The following is a 15,665-nucleotide window of genomic DNA, read 5'->3' as shown; positions in this document are numbered from 1 at the left end:
CTCTTTCTAAACCAACTGTGCAAAACTGGATGCGCATTAAAATGGTGGGGATAAAAAAAGGCACAATATGGTAAGGTAGAAATGGCTCAGTATAGTGAGATACTGTACATAAGATACATACACAGGGCGAAACCTTTTAAAGCGCATGCGTAGATGCTGTGTTGTGGTACACACATACATATCTGTATACCTACATACGGTTACTAAACAATACATGTTTTATACGTGTTATGTTATTATTCACTGTTATTTTGGGCGATTCGTATCGTTAGCGATTCAGTCATTCACGCAACCGGTAGAATAGCGCATCTATCTTCCGTAACTGGAAATCGTAATGATGGCCGAGAAGAAATCGGATTTACACTCGAATGGTAGAAATGTTACAGAAAGAAGGAATAATTATGCCTACTACACTACAGTGAGGTTATGGGATAAACTGCAAATAAACGAGTGGACATTTATTCTCTTCCTTTTTTTTATGTCATTAACCATCGTTCTAGGAAAATTGTATATAAATTACGGTAAATGAAATCTCAATACTTTACAGTACTATTTTGTTCCATTAACAAGCTGTCATGTGAAATTTGTGCGTTTGTTTACTCTCCTTGCATAACATTCATCTACATTCAATAACACTCGTAAAGCACGTTTTTTTTTCCAATATCTTCGTATTGACAAGCTTCGAACTCACGAGTAGAATTTTTTCGTACTATAATGTCGGCTATCGTTCGCATTGTCCGTAACCGTATTTACGAATGATATTCTCTGCTTTCGCTTTGTGGAATTCCAGAGCTATTTTTATCTTCTTTATTTTCGTATTAAAAATTAGCTTCCTGCTATTATTATTATTTTATAAGAAAAAGTGATCGTGATTTCTGATATTGTAATATGATCTCTTTAGGAAATATTTTGCAGCCAGAAAGTAATTCTAAGTCCATAATAATGTCGACAATTGTGTTTTCAAACATCACCAATATATTTAATGTTCCACACATGCCAGATGTGTCACAGTTTAGTACAAAACATCTAACAGCTGTGAGTGAAAGATTTGTTAACATCAGTCAATACGATGATGTTGTCAATCTAACAATACCATTCTTTAAGATGTATGGATGGTTAATAAAAGCAGCAATAAGTGGTCTTATAATGATGGGTTTTACCTGGTTTATTATTTACAAAGATAGCAGTATTCCTGGGATCAATCCACCTTCCCCTTTTAGTCCTTCTAAGCAAAAGTAAGTTGCTCGCAATAGCAGTACCCATGATAGTTTGTTGTTACAAATTGTGAATCAATCTTACATAGATTATTTGTAACCTATTAACACTTTTTTTCTGTTTCAGATTCTCAAAGGAATCTGGAATACAACTAAACTACTTGTTTGGCTTATTGAATGGCATTTTAATTTTTGTTTATATGTGCCTTTAACTTCACAGTAGTACTGTGACAATTATATTGCACTATATTTAATGGTTAGTGTGCGGTATTAGCTTAAGCAAATAATTTATATTCTGTAAAATTTATACATTTTCATAGAAGAATGAAAACTATTTAGAAAATACTTTATTCGTATGCAGCAAGATGATATGTTTGAGCAAGAGAATTAGTTTTCTCAAATATGTATCTTAAAGTTTACAAATCATAACATTATGGATAATTTAAATTAGTGTAAGAACAATGAAATATTTAATGGAAGAAAGTATTAACGAAAAGCAAAGTGTAATTGATCAGGCACATAATGGGAAGGATCATAAGATGCAATACTACACTATATGTATATAATTTTATAATGTGCAAAATGATTTTGCTACATTTGGTGAATTCTTTGTTTGTGGTATCTAATGTCCTTACCATGTAAGACTGATTAAATGTCTCTACATCTTTTATTTATTAAAAACTTATAAGAAGCTCTGGATAGCTAAATATAATAGTATTATACATAGTACCTTCTTGTGTTAAGTTGCTGTATGGCATGTGCTTAAATCTTTCTAGAAATTGTTGACATAGAAACACTATTTTTGTAAACAAATCAACAGAGTTGCAATGTCGTACCTTAAGAGCCTTAATGACAACGAACCAGAAAATTTGTGAAAACTTGTTATGAATATTTATTTTTTTAAGTACAGTTTACATTCGAATAAAACGAAGTATCGAAATAAAGTATCGTTAATAAATTGAGAATGACGTTGGTATGCAATGCATTTTTAATTTTTTTACAACCTTTTAGACTACCGTTTGACGATATTCTCTAAAATGATTAGCCTTTTCCGTTTAAATAACCCGCCAATCGAATGTTCGCGGAAAAGGTAATAACGTCGAATGATGTAATTCTTCAACAGGGCCGAACCAAGTTCAACGAACATGTGTCAAAGAGCAATCTTTGACTGTGTCAATTTTAATTACGATACTGATGCATTTAAGTGAAATATATAGATTATTCATGAAAATAGGAGTGTTTTGGATTCAAACAAAACTATCTTTTTATTTCGAGAATTCCGTATGTATGTATCTAAGTTTTCATTGACTTGGTATGGGCAGTAAAATCGTATGTCGTTCCTGACATATATGTATGCGTCCACATACAAATGTATGTACATTGACATGTAATTGCATACATATCACGAACCATCTTTCTTACGTTTACGCAGAAAAGTTAGTAGATCGTTGTGTGCTGCCGTGTTCCGTTCTTTGGTAAGTACATGATGTCTCTGTCAATTTTCTGTACCTGATTCAATACATTTTTCGCACTGTTTCTTTGATCTCTGTCGGACAATGAATAGAGTTCTTTCCTTTGCAGGTTATCATTGAAACATCGTCTTCAACTGAATACTTACCAACACGTTACAAACGATGGATCATCAAATGTTTAAAATATACAATCAGGAAGACTTTAACAGAATCACAAAGGGTATCAAAGTTGCACAATGCATGCAATCACGATCGTCATCCGGTAATTATACATCCGATAGTCTATTTTACTCGCATACTGCTTCGCGCTAATTCGTGTTTGTGGATTTTCACTTTCTCCGATCGCTAGCATGCATGCATTTATTTTGGTGAGAGATTTGTCAATGAAAACTTTCATTTAATCGCAGTGTAATTACGTCATTCGAGTAGATCCGATTATCTTCGAAATTAAGCAGAACGAAAGTCTATATCATTAAGGTTAAAACCTGTCGAATTCGGGTATTTCAAGCAATATTGATCGAGAATAGTTCTTCGTCCAGTACATAAGAATGTAAAAATTATTTTATTACTTCAGTTTCAGAATGCGAGAAAGTTTTAAGTCAACTTGATGATCTAGTTGTATCAGATTCATTGAGTTGTTCATTCTGTAATACTGTGTTTGAAGATAAAACACAACAAAGACATCACTATAAATTAGATTGGCACAGATATAATTTAAAGCAACGCTTGAATGGACTGAAACCAATTAATGAAGAGAAATTTGGTCTATTAGCTGATGAAGGTATTATTAAGCGTTTCATGTGCACAGCAATAGATAGATAAACCTAAAAAAATCACGAATACAATCATGTCCATATTACAGGCGATGTTTCAAGTCTATCTGGGAGTGATATAGAAACGGAGAATGAAGATGATACCTATATTTCTGAGGCAGGAAGCTCTGTTAACGGAAACTGTGAGAGTAAAAACAATCTTTGCAGGAGTAAGAAAGTTGAGAGGAAAGGAAAGGGTGTAGAATCAATTTCTGATAGTTCTGATACAGAATGTTGCGATGATACAATAAAAGAGAAAAAAGTCGAAGCTTTATTGGCCACTGCAAGTCGTCATTCTAAAGTCTTTTTTGAGAATGATGATGGGAATATATTTAGTATATACAGGTGTTTGCTACACCATAAGAAGGTCCGTTTGTTTGTATTGCTTCAGATATATAGTTTTGCGAACGATTTTGTATAAACACAGACATACCTGTCTATCATTTTACATTGTGATATAATCTACTTTGTTAGAATCACTTGGCGTGTCTGTACTTACCAGATCAGGAGAGATGCAATTACATTTTAGGAAATTCCTGAGGTAGACAATGAGATGATAGCTCAAGCATTAGACAGTGGAAGAAAGACAATATGGACTGTTATCATGATTGGTGGAGGTCATTTTGCCGCGGCTGTGTTCCATGGTATGAATATGAAAAAATAAACGTGAATAAAATATGAAATCGTTCAATTGTACCGATCGATTTGTTTTACTTAGATGGAGAACCTGTAGTCCACAAAACAATTCATTCCTACACTGTGCGATCAAAACAAGGATTTGCCCAGAGCTCGCGTACAACGGCTAGTCATCCAAAGAGTGCTGGAGCTAATTTACGTCGATACAACGAAGCGGCTCTTCTCCAGGTGCCTTTTTTTTATCGAGCTGATCGTTAGTGAGTTTATGCGAGTGTTTGAGAATATTCTCGTGTTTCAGCATGTGCAAGACATTCTTGAATCATGGTCGTCACATATTACCAGTTCTTCCCTGATTCTCTACAGAGCAGTTGGACCTTACAATCGAACTGTATTATTCGGGGGAAAGAATCCACCTCTAGATAAGAATGACACAAGGCTAAGACCATTGCCATTTCCTACCCGCAGAGCCACCTTTAGTGAAGTTAAAAGAGTTTATGATATACTAAGCACTATGGAGATTTATGGTATGCGATCCATTAAAATTCTAAGATTTCAATACACTAATTACGCTGTCCGGCAACTTTGAGTTTCGATGATTTTTCTGTATATTCAGGGTCCGCGGCTGACTTTACGGATTCCTTTCCCATTTCACCACGCCAGCCTCTTAGGAAAAAGGTTTCGAAGGCCGATGTACTCGTTGAAGCACCTGAAAGTGCAGAGAGCATGGAGTGCGATTCCGGTGCTGCTAATAATTATTGCAGTCTCCAAGATTATGATAAAAATAAGACTACCGCACAATTGTCTCCAGAAAGGCAACCGAGAAATTCGCGTTCGCATATAGATAGAGCGAAGCCAAGAAAGAGTCCGTGCAGGCCCTTGCCAGGTAAAAATTGTAGGACAAATTCGGGATTTATAAAGTTTAGAGCAGAATAATTATTACACTATTTCTCTTTTGAGACATTGTCGCCAAATTGGCACAGTCATCTTCCGAGTCAGAGTTAGACGGCCAATTAGGTAATGCTAACATCCCAATGGACGTTATGCTGGTTGAACAGGAATTAGAAGTAGACTTTCATGAGCATTTGCTCGCGTTCCAAGACACCGTGCCAAGATACATGAAAAATAAGAAGTCACGTCGGCAAAGAAAGAAATCGAAAAAAGATGGTACGTTATCAAACAATTTTCAAATAATTTATATATAATAATATTGAATTCTATTTAGATAACACCATGAACGAGGTTCTGGTGAGTTCAAAACTAAAACTATGGTCAGCCTGCAAATTGGGCGACAGTGAAATGCTGTCTACCATTATCGATGGATTGTTAACGGAAATGGAGAAAAGTATGGAAACAGAGGAACAGAATAAAGAAGTAGGAATTACCGAAGACAATAGTATTATAAACATGGAAGATGTAACAAAACTTGTAAATGATTCAAACGAAGACGGTAATACGATGTTACACTTGGCGGCATTCGGCGGACATTTAAAATTAGTCTGGTAACTCGACTTTTTATTGGTATTTTTCTTGTTGAAATAATATATTGCACAGATATATGATCTTAGGCAATTACTGGAGATCGGATCAGATCCGTGTAACAAGAATAAGAAATTACAAACCCCGTACGCAGCTGCGGGCGACAAAGAAACCAGAAATACATTTAGAAGATTCATGGGTGCCAATCCTGATAAATACAATTATTCTAAGGTATCTATTACTTTCTAGACTAAGTCACATTAAAATTACGTTACAAATAATGTGTTTTTGGGTCGTTTAGTCTCAAATACCCGGGCCACTTACCGATGAAATAGAACAAGAAGAATTGGAAAGGAAAAGGCATCAGAGAAAGGTTAAACGGGAAAAAGAAAGAGCGAAAAGAAAAGAGTTCGAGCTCAAGAAGCAAGAGGAAGACACGAAGCAGAGATTTCTCAATCTCAGTGATAGAGAGAAAGTTAGTGTCTCATAAACGAAACGAAACGAACCGATGAATTGTATCATACAAATTTTATATACTTATGTATATTACAGAGAGCGTTATCTGCCGAGCAACGGATTCTGAAGCAAGGCTGTACAATGATTTCACGATGCTTTCAGTGTGCAGTGAATATGGCTGGCCAGGTGCCTTTCGAGTACAATTACAATCGATTCTGTTCAATGCCATGCCTGAGGGAGCATCGTCTACGCAACAAAATTGATACTTGATGTTGTGTCATATTTAATAACTACAATTGTTTCGTAAATGTGTTAGGTAATCTTTCCAATGGGTACAAACTACGAAAACGTCGTAATTGTAACATGGCTAGATTGAATTATACAAATAATTTTCATCGATAAAAGAAAACTGTGCGAATAAAATCAAACCAATCGCAATTGTGACATAACGAAATACACGAAGATCATACGTCTCGAGCATCGTTGCTTTATCATTACTTTTTTTTTCTCATTTACTGCGAGGGAAATTGATTCGTGGGGTACTATTGGGGTTCTTTTGTGTTTTGTTTGTTTAACTGATAAATTAATCATATAAGATACCAACTGTGTACAAAGAATCCGTGCTTCTAAAAATTAAATACACTTTATATACTTCTCGTGTCGATTACATTTTAATATATAACTTTCTTTTACCGTATAGTATGTGACATACATAAAGAACTAACATTTTTGTACGCTAATATTAAACAGTAACTAAGATTCACACTCATATCCACAATAATACATTCATACCACCGTGTTCACGATATTACAACTTACAATGTCGCGATGACTGTACCCTGCTGTTGTAATATCATAACGTTCAAGTATATGTATATCATTATACATTAATTAATAGTCATGCGAGAAGCAAGTCTTTGAGAGTATAATTTTATGGGGAACACAAAGTTTTCTTTCTTTCTTTTTTTCTTGTATCCAGAAACAAGAAAGGATCCTGAGTATTTAATCGATTGAGTGACCTCTTGACGATGATATTGTATGAAAGGTAATCCAGTAAATTTCGTAAAAAAATTGAGATTCAATATCAAGTATATGTATCTGTATAAAAATTGAAAATAGTAAAAAAAGCTATTTATCGCCATGCTAGGTAATACTTTCCGAATTGAAAAAATCCGAGCTTGTTTGAATTTCAAACAAAGTCCCGGAACTCATTAGAAATCTAGATGCTTTTCCTGTAAAGTCCAAATATACAGATTACATGGTAAATTGTGTTATTGGTTGTTTCAATTGGTTCAGCCTGTTCAAGAAATTTTTTTTTCGCAAATATTTCCACAATTAATTTTTTATACTAATTGTAAATTTGCTTGGAAGTAGGGGGTTTTAAATGGTACCCGCATTAAATATTATCGACGACTAGTATCGAAAGAAAAGAAAAATGAAAAAAATTTGTTAACACACGTACTAGCAATATCATGGCGAATCAACGACTGGTATATCCTCTTTTTGGCTCGTGTTCGTTCACGTAGCGGTCCGGTACGTCTTTGAAACAAAAGAGTAAAACCTTGCAGTTTCCGCATCCGAGCTTTACCTAAGCTTCCGAGCTTGTGGCCTTATGCGTTATATTTAATGGTGCGAACATAACCGAATTGAATCGAATATAAATCGAGTATTTACACGAGATATCTTATCTATGTACGTCAACGAAAGCAACGCTGTTTGACTCGACTTAATTGAACATGGCACATTCAGATCGAGAACATTGTACAGTCAGTCGACGAAGTGTGCATGAACCTGTCGAATTTCAAGTATGTTCGGAACAAAAGAACAAATTGGGCAATTCGCAAACTTGTAAATATCGATTGCGTCCATTAGCTCGTTAGAGAATCGATGCGAGATGATTTTTACCGACTAAGTTATCATTCATTGCTTTTCATAGCAAATCCTGTCACCGATGACGTTATGCTGCGACACCAAATTTAGTCGATAAGGTCGAATGCGACACGGGAATGATAACGATTCTCCAGCAAGATTTCGTCTAGAACGATATCTTTATGCTTTTACATGAACAATTGTAAGAAACACTTTAATTCCGAACTAATAAATTTTCACAAACCATGCAAAGTTTTGGCGTTCCATTTTGAAATGGTTGAGAAACTCATCCGGTGGAACGCAAATTTTTGCGGCTGGCTCTTCTTTACATGTATACGTATCGATATTTTTTCTCCGTCACCCTCATTTCCGTGCGTCGATCACACTTCACGGTATATGTACAACAATATGAGAAAATAATTCGATCTGGGCTCTCGTGGATCTTGGTTCTATCGCTGTCGAGGTGTGCGCTTTAGGCTAATCGAACTGTGTTCTATTACGTGTGGTCCATGCATGGTCCTGTGGTCCTATGATTATCGTTTGGAACGAGAATGTCAATTATGTATGAGAAATCCGTGACGGCCGAGCGGCCGTTTAAGTACAGAACGCAATGATTTTCTTCGGTTTGGATATCTGCGCCAATTCGCGGGCTGTTTTCAAATAGACATTCTGAAATTCGTTTTTCTTGTGTCCTTTTTATTCACTTTGGCATCCACTGTATGGTCGGATTAATATTTTATCTATATGGATGTGGAGTCGTCGGAGTCGGCGTCTGCGTCGGCGTCGTCGCATTCCTCGTCGTACAATCCGCGAACGTCCGCGTCGTTCCAATTATTGTTCTCCACCTTGACCTCGTATCTGTTCTCGCTTACTGCGTTGTCCGACGGCAGGATTCTCACGTAGGTGTTCTTCATGTTCTTCGGGTCAGCCTGGACGACCGTGTTCCTGAGCATGGGGCCTCTGTCGCCGGCGCAAACCGACTTGGAGCGGCTCTTCTCCGTTTTGTCGTCTATCACGGACTCTAGGGAACTTTTCCTCCGACTGTTCTTTCTGCTGGCCTTCTCCTTATTGACCGTCGCCTTTCTGCAGCCCTTTGGGCTTTCGTTTTCCAGATATTTCTTGATCCACTTGGGCGTGTCGGACGAGTAGGATGTCTTTTTGGCGTACTTCGGACTGGCGGTGATCATAGGCACATCGGTCTCGATCACGGTCGTGATCACCTGCTCGTTCTCGTCAAAGTTGCTCTCCAGATACTTTTTCTTCGGTATCGCAGACATGCTGATCTTACCGAGCAGCGTGTTCGAGCACTCGTCCGCTGTCTCGTACGTGTACGCATAGTGTTTCTGCACGTGCAAGATCGGCTCGTCGACGATGTCCACGACCGTCTGCGAGTTCGACATGACGTTCTTCCGGTTCTCCTCCTTCTCGTCCCTTTTGAACCGCTCGAGCGCCTCCTCGAACAGCTGCTTCGGCGACTTACGACCGAAGTCGAGGGGTTTGATCGGCGAAAAGATCATGCTCTGCCGGAGGCTGCCGGTGATGCTGTGCCGCTGCCTGGCCGGCGGATCCAGTAGTCGCCTGAGACTCGAGTTCCTGATCTCAGGCACCGACATCCGGTCGCGGGTGGGAATCGGCGGGACCTGCGAGAACTTATTGTTCTTCTGTTGCACGGTCGCCGTCGCGAACTTGTTCTTCTTGCCGAGCAACAGCTCGGTCGACAAGAGTTGCCTCTCGGAGGCCGGCAGTAGCGGCGTGGCACTGGCAAGAAGCACACGCTCGAGACCCTCCCTCGTCGGGCTCTTGAGCCTGGTTGCAGGCCCCGCGGGAGCCAACAGACCGGCGGACCCCTCCGTTCCTACCGGTCCCGCTTGCTCCTCGATCTTCGACTGCTGGTGCTCGCTGATCGGCGAGCTGGCGATCGGCAGCAGCTTCGATCTGATCACCTCCTGGTTCCGTGTCAGCTGACTGTCCAAGCTGAACCGTTGTTTCGGTGTGCCGGCGATCAGCCTGAGATCGTTCTGCGTCTGCAGCTCCGGTATCGAAAACCGGTCCCGGTTGAACTTGCTCGCGGATGTCTCCTTCAGGTTCCTGTATTTGGCGCCGAAGTCCAGCTGCGACAGTCGGTCCCTCTGACTGGCGTGCACTGCCAGGGAGAACCTCTTGTGCTTGTTGGGCGGTGGGGACGGAGAGTGGCAGACCATCGTAGGCAGATTCGTCTCTCTTTCCGTGATCAGACAGGGGTGAGAAAGCCTTTGCTGGCCGCGTCCGGGGTGATAGTCGCCGGTAACCAGGGTCGGCTGGGACAATCGTTCCCGTTTCCCAGTGGCGATCTCGTGTCGCAGCATGAACCGCCGCACGTCCGGTTGCGAGAGCCTCGAGGTGGTGTGGTCAAGGGTCAAACTGCCTCTCGAGCTACCTCCGAACCCTGGCACGCTTTTCGCCGACAATCTCTCGCCCTCGGTGATGCTGTTGTCGCCCGACGCTGCTCGCAGGCTGGTGTACGAGAGCCTGGTGCCACGGTTCATTCCGGCGAAGTTGATGCCGCTGAAGCTCGAATTCAGGGTCGGCTGGGACATCCGGATCCGACGGTCCGGCGACCCACCGCCCGATCTACGATCGTACGAGATCAACAACGTCGGCAAGTTCGGTTGCGAGTACCGGCTACGCTGGCTGGCCGGCGAGTAGCTCGGTGGACACGGGGTCGTCGAGTAGGTCCCCTCGAAGGTCGCCGTGTCCTGCGATTCGATGCTCGATTGCGATTGCGGCGGCGGCTTTACCGGCGTGATGTGCAGATTCGGGTGCGACAGCCGGTTCTTGCGACCCTGGCTCGGCTTCTTCAGCGTGTCGTTCAGGTTCGGTTGCGAGAGGCGGATGTAGGGCGTGCGCGGCCGGTTCAGGTACCATAGGTCCCGACGGCAGTAAGGCTCGCATCAGACGGTGCCCCCCTCCCGTAAACGGCGTATGAAAATCGGACGCACGTCTTCGAAGAACGACGGCAGATCCAGCTCCGCTGCGCGCGCGATGCCACCGTCCTTGCATTCGAGCCAGTACGTGTCCATTAATCCTTTACCCTACAAAAATACAGCGATTAAAAATCCCTAACTCGTATCGGACTCGATAGGCGGCGCTCGTCCTCCCAACGGTGAAAAGCATTCAGCAAAATCGAGGCATTTGCAAAATCGTAAGTAACTTGAATATTTTAGATGAAGTTAGTTTAATTCGAATAGCACGACATTCGTCGGTACGAATCGCGGGCTATCGTCTGATCACCCAACGTATACCGTGTAAAAGTTCGAATCAATGCTTTTCGCCCCGGGGGGTTGCAGTTTTTCTACCTTCACGTCTACCAAACCGCGATGTTCTATCTTGAATCCTCCTACAGCGTCCAAAGCTTTCTTCATCTCCAGGCTAATATGTATTCGTAGAGCTACGACCGAAGGCAGTTCGGTTAAGGAAAGCGAGTCTCGAGGGATAAATAATGTGTTGAAGAAACCTTCTGTTACCTTCTCCGGTGGATTCCATACGACTCGCGGTGTTCACCGTATCTCCGAATAAACAGTAACGAGGCATTTTGGTGCCGACAATTCCAGCCACGACTGGTCCCGTGTGCGCTCCGCTTCGTATTTGAAGCCGTTCGCGTGGCCTCTTTGGTACTTGAAACACCGACGACGCCGCCAAAAGGTCTAGCGCCATCGTCGCTATCTCGGAAACGTGTTTGTCGCCTGCGAAGAGATGCGCGAATAAGTTGCGGTTACAGTTTTTCACCTGTTTAGTTTGAAACGAAGTATTTATTCGTTAACGAACGTGTAAATAAAATGTACCATCGCGTCTCGGTTCGCGACGCTTGTCAATGTAATTACGTAATTAGTTGTCAACAATTGTGATAGGATTGCTCTGTTTCTTAGATCCGCCACAATTACGAAGCGAAAGGAGGTGCCATCCAGCGATCATTCTCACAAATAGTTTGAGCGTTTTGCTGCTACAGTGATCGACACTGTGCGAACCCCTTAAACAAGTTTCCAGATTTCACCGCAGAAGCGCCACTAAATTATTGCCGCCAAATTTTCATCTTACGAAACAGATGATTCTTATCAAAATTTGCATCGTCTGTTATTCCATCGATCGGGAGCGTCGCGCGACGTTCGCGAGTATGTACAAACATGTCATCGCCTTGTTATCGACGATTCAACTTTCTTTTTCTCACCATTTCTAACTGGCAAACCGGAGGCAACCATATAGGAGTCGCCGATGGTTTCAACTTTGTAGACGTCGTAGCACTCGATGCGGGCATCGAACAGCTTGTAGATCGAGTTCAGGAATGTAACAATCTGAAATCAACAAATACCTTAATGTTGATGTTAGCAACAGAAGTTGCAGGTATTTTCAACAAAATGAGGCGTTTGTCGGGACCCGAGAATATTTGACGAAATCATGACAAACGATAGGTGAATAGTTCCAAGAATTCAGCAGGACTGCTCTACGAGCGAGGAGGGCAACTCCGATGCGCATTTCTTCCGAGGGAACAGCATACCTCGAGCGGTGTGTTCTCGGCAGCGATTTCGGTGAACCCAACGATGTCGCTAAAGTACACGGTCACTGCCTCGTAGTACTCGGCTGGCACCTTTTCGTCGGGCGGGAAAGCAAACGTTTACAGATCGTGGAACAGGTATGTACGAGCATCGGGGAGCGTTCTATAGGGGGTTAGGATACCTTTTGCGTATGCTTCAGCTGTTGAGCGACGCTGGGAGGCAGCATCTGAAAGAGCAACGTGTCGCTCTTCTCCTTCTCCTGCTTCAGTTCGCGCGCCTTTTGCGCCAAATTCGCAGCGTACATCTGCACAGAGAGACGGGTGAGAGGGGGAGAGAGAGGGAGGGAGAGAGAGAGAGAGAGATCAGCGTTTAGTGCATTTGATCCGCTGTAACTGTGACGGCTCCCTCCCACCTCCCGAATCGATCCGAGACGACGTTAATGGCTTTCGGGATGACAACCCCGTCGGTGGAGCAAATATAGCGGCTCTCGTAAAAACAGTGGGGCGCCAGCGCCAGATAAAGGCTCTTTCGAGTACCGAGGGACCGTAATTTACGAGACTAATTCTGTTTAATCCTTCCTAACAGTAGCGACACCATATTCTTCGTATTTGTGTTCGGACCCTCGACAAAGGACGCCTCTCGGCGCGTCGTCTAAATCGCTTGTCCAATTCTTTTGCGAAACAACTGATCTTTGAAAAGTTTTGCTTTACCCTTCCGTTAGCTGGTACAGGCGCGCTCGCAAGTTTTCTTACTCTGAAGCATCTGCGATTTCGCGCCGGAGGAAAAGTAGACGGAATCGTTATTCGTGTGGAGGGAGGGATCGTTTTCTACTCACTTGTATGGTGGCAACCGCGTTGCGTACGAGTATGATGATGATAGGAGAGACGACTAGCACCAGGACGACTATGGCTATACCGGCGACTTCCTTGTTGCTCGCGTCTTGCAGGGTGGAGTTCACGTAATCCCTGTCGAAGGATAACGGTCATCTCGAGATTGCGAGAGGTCCGAAAATGTCAATCCCATTAGTCGACGGCGTTCAGCTCACCTTATCATGTGACGTAACTCTCGTTGAAGCTTCCGCAGCTCGTCCACGTAAGTCGCCATCGAGTCGAAATAGGCGATCGCGTCGTCCACGCTCGGCTCCCTTTTCAAATTCTTCAGGATCTCGCTTCTCCTGCGACAAGGACGCTCCTTTGGAAAATCTCTCGTCGGTGGTTGCTCCGTAAGAAGCAAAGTTCGACCGAACGCGACTTTATCGGCCAAAGTCGGACTCGTTTAACTCTTTAATCGAGAGCGCGTACCAATTTTTCGCAGCGCGAACGATTCCTTCGAATTTAGGCGATTCGGAACAAGATCGCGCGTTGAACATGCCCTCGAAAGTAACCGCAGAATCTACGACTCGATCGGTAAGGTAGAATAACTAATTAGCCTCGCGACGATATCTATTATATTTTAGTCTTATTTTAGCGTAGGCAAGCACTGGATCTATGAAAGCATTCAACTTGTGAACACGTGCTCGTGTAGTCAAGAAAATAAGCATCGTAATGCGTCAAACAAACGTATGTAAAAATCCAATTCCCTGCTCGAAAACTTGAAATTATAGGCGAACGACGCGTACCCAAGTCTCGGCGGCCTTGGGACTTTGTGCCTTAGAGATCCAGCAAGATCCCTTTCTTAGGTTGTTTCTGGTATTTAAACGTTCGCCAAGTACCTGGATTTAATTCTGTCGTAGTCCGGCATGGTATTGGTGAGCTCCGAGTAAAAATGTTTGAGGGATGGCACGTATGTGAAGGATCCGGTGAGGAGATCACGCCCGAGAGCTTCGTGGCGTACGTAGCTGACGTAATTCTCCCCGAGAAGGATTCCACGGCCGAAGTAATTGATTCCGTACACGGAAGCAATACCCAAGCTCTCGATGCTTCTCAGCAAATTTTTAAACGCTATCAAATACCTGAAAAGGAGACCCGCATTGTCGTCATCGTCACCGGACTATCTCCGCTTCTTGCCGTCTGCAACGAGTTTCGTCGCTCGCAGCGAACGGACACGCTTTTGATTCGAAGCGGGACTAGGTGCCAATGGAATATCGAACATCGAGTTGCGAGGCGTCGTTGCACAGAGAAGATTCTAATCTTCGAAAGAAAGCGTCTTACGAAAAGATGATTTAAAAACAGCACCTTGGAGAAACAAAGGTGGAAGGTCTCCACTTTGAAACGATCGAACGTGGAGCATTTTTCAGTTTTCGGTTTTCCTTAAGATCGTTTCGTTTCGCGACGACGCCTGTCCCATTTACCTCCAAACTCCGCTATTGTCCGTTTCCTTGATTTGATTGGTCAAGTGATCCAGCATCGCCGCGTTCACGCTCGTGTACCACGCCATTACTTCGGTGATGCTGCTCTCCTCCGAACTTATCTTCCTTCTGGGAAAAGCGAAAAAAAAAACTTTGTACTTTCGTAATCGATTTTAGAATGTTGGTATTTCCGTCGCGAATCGCCATAGCGTAGAATATAGCAAAGAAGAGATCAAACGCGACTGAATCGAACGGATATATTTTACAGGTGCTGCTTGTTACACAATATTGCGACAATTACACCTATGGGAGACACGAACGTGTCAAACGACTGGCGCAAGGTGAGCTCTTCCAAACGTCATCGCGCGACATGGGGTTGGATCGAAGAACAGCCACGGGGTAGAAGTTGCCGTTTCCTCCGAAGACAAACGCCGCGATTTCCACAGCATCGCGACCAAGTGCCGAATCGTAAGAAAGCGTAAACGGCTTGTCTCCTAAGTGCACGGAGAGATTCGAAAGATTCCCGTGCCGCGGCAGTTTACTGTCCACGAACAGAGTGCCAAGGGTTAAAGGCGGCGCGAGGGTGGTTTCGAATTCGACCGTGGCGCAGGACCCGTGCAGAGGAGAGGAAAGACAGCGCCGACTAGGACGATGCCAGGAAATTTAGCTAGCTAATCATTGAATCGAGCCGGCTTTTAGTCGGGGAGATACGGCAGCTGCGGAGGGAAATAGAGGGAGGGTCGGCAGGAGGGGTCTAAAAATATTGTTCGCTGCTCCAAATGGGCGGTCACGCGCTCATGTGTGACAACCGCGTCCATTACTCCAATGCTCGTAAAGGTGGTTCGACAGAGAAGAGAAGCGAACAGAAGAGAGGAGACAGAGAGAGAGAGAGAGAGAGAGAGAGAGAGAGAGAG

General features: G+C 42.9%; 4 protein-coding genes across 6 annotated transcripts in view; 2 read left to right on the top strand and 2 right to left on the bottom strand.

Moving 5' to 3' along the window:
• Positions 1–83: 83 nt before the first annotated feature.
• On the top strand, positions 84–2,190 carry LOC144469243 (uncharacterized). 2 transcript variants are annotated; one of them, XM_078179268.1, is made up of 4 exons: positions 87–521; positions 902–1,035; positions 1,105–1,235; positions 1,342–2,190. In XM_078179268.1, the coding sequence occupies exons 1-4, from the start codon at positions 335–337 to the stop codon at positions 1,424–1,426; spliced, it is 537 nt and encodes a 178-aa protein (XP_078035394.1). In that variant the 5' UTR covers positions 87–334; the 3' UTR covers positions 1,427–2,190. The 2 variants fall into 2 exon arrangements, with proteins under 2 accessions (XP_078035393.1, XP_078035394.1); XM_078179267.1 differs by having other exon boundaries at positions 84–521; positions 902–1,235.
• A 411-nt stretch (positions 2,191–2,601) lies between these two features.
• On the top strand, positions 2,602–6,722 carry LOC144468719 (tRNA endonuclease ANKZF1). Its single transcript, XM_078178391.1, has 13 exons — positions 2,602–2,689; positions 2,796–2,948; positions 3,261–3,467; positions 3,549–3,865; positions 4,028–4,142; positions 4,217–4,362; positions 4,433–4,658; positions 4,748–5,017; positions 5,092–5,298; positions 5,357–5,633; positions 5,700–5,841; positions 5,912–6,085; positions 6,163–6,722. The coding sequence occupies exons 2-13, from the start codon at positions 2,849–2,851 to the stop codon at positions 6,334–6,336; spliced, it is 2,355 nt and encodes a 784-aa protein (XP_078034517.1). The 5' UTR covers positions 2,602–2,689; positions 2,796–2,848; the 3' UTR covers positions 6,337–6,722.
• A 134-nt stretch (positions 6,723–6,856) lies between these two features.
• LOC144468722 (uncharacterized) lies at positions 6,857–10,511 on the bottom strand. Its single transcript, XM_078178394.1, has one exon. It carries the CDS (start codon positions 10,509–10,511, stop codon positions 8,676–8,678), a length of 1,836 nt encoding a protein of 611 aa, XP_078034520.1. The 3' UTR covers positions 6,857–8,675.
• A 345-nt stretch (positions 10,512–10,856) lies between these two features.
• Positions 10,857–15,665, bottom strand: part of LOC144468720 (uncharacterized) — a 24,423-nt gene continuing 19,614 nt past the window's right edge. For both annotated transcript variants that reach the window (XM_078178393.1, XM_078178392.1), the window contains exons 5-14: positions 14,755–14,880; positions 14,176–14,415; positions 13,510–13,638; positions 13,300–13,429; positions 12,646–12,768; positions 12,467–12,556; positions 12,140–12,263; positions 11,439–11,657; positions 11,271–11,362; positions 10,857–11,006 (exon numbers count right to left, since the gene is read on the bottom strand). In XM_078178393.1, the coding sequence (XP_078034519.1) occupies positions 10,866–11,006; positions 11,271–11,362; positions 11,439–11,657; positions 12,140–12,263; positions 12,467–12,556; positions 12,646–12,768; positions 13,300–13,429; positions 13,510–13,638; positions 14,176–14,415; positions 14,755–14,880 (1,414 nt within the window). In that variant the 3' untranslated portion in view covers positions 10,857–10,865. The remainder of the gene's footprint in view (positions 11,007–11,270; positions 11,363–11,438; positions 11,658–12,139; positions 12,264–12,466; positions 12,557–12,645; positions 12,769–13,299; positions 13,430–13,509; positions 13,639–14,175; positions 14,416–14,754; positions 14,881–15,665) is intronic.

This window comes from Augochlora pura, chromosome 4 (genome assembly GCF_028453695.1).
Source record: "Augochlora pura isolate Apur16 chromosome 4, APUR_v2.2.1, whole genome shotgun sequence".
In the NCBI taxonomy this organism is placed as follows: Eukaryota; Metazoa; Arthropoda; class Insecta; order Hymenoptera; family Halictidae; genus Augochlora; species Augochlora pura.
The sequence above is the reverse complement of the archived record's forward strand: the minus strand, read 5'-3'. Positions and strand labels throughout refer to the sequence as shown.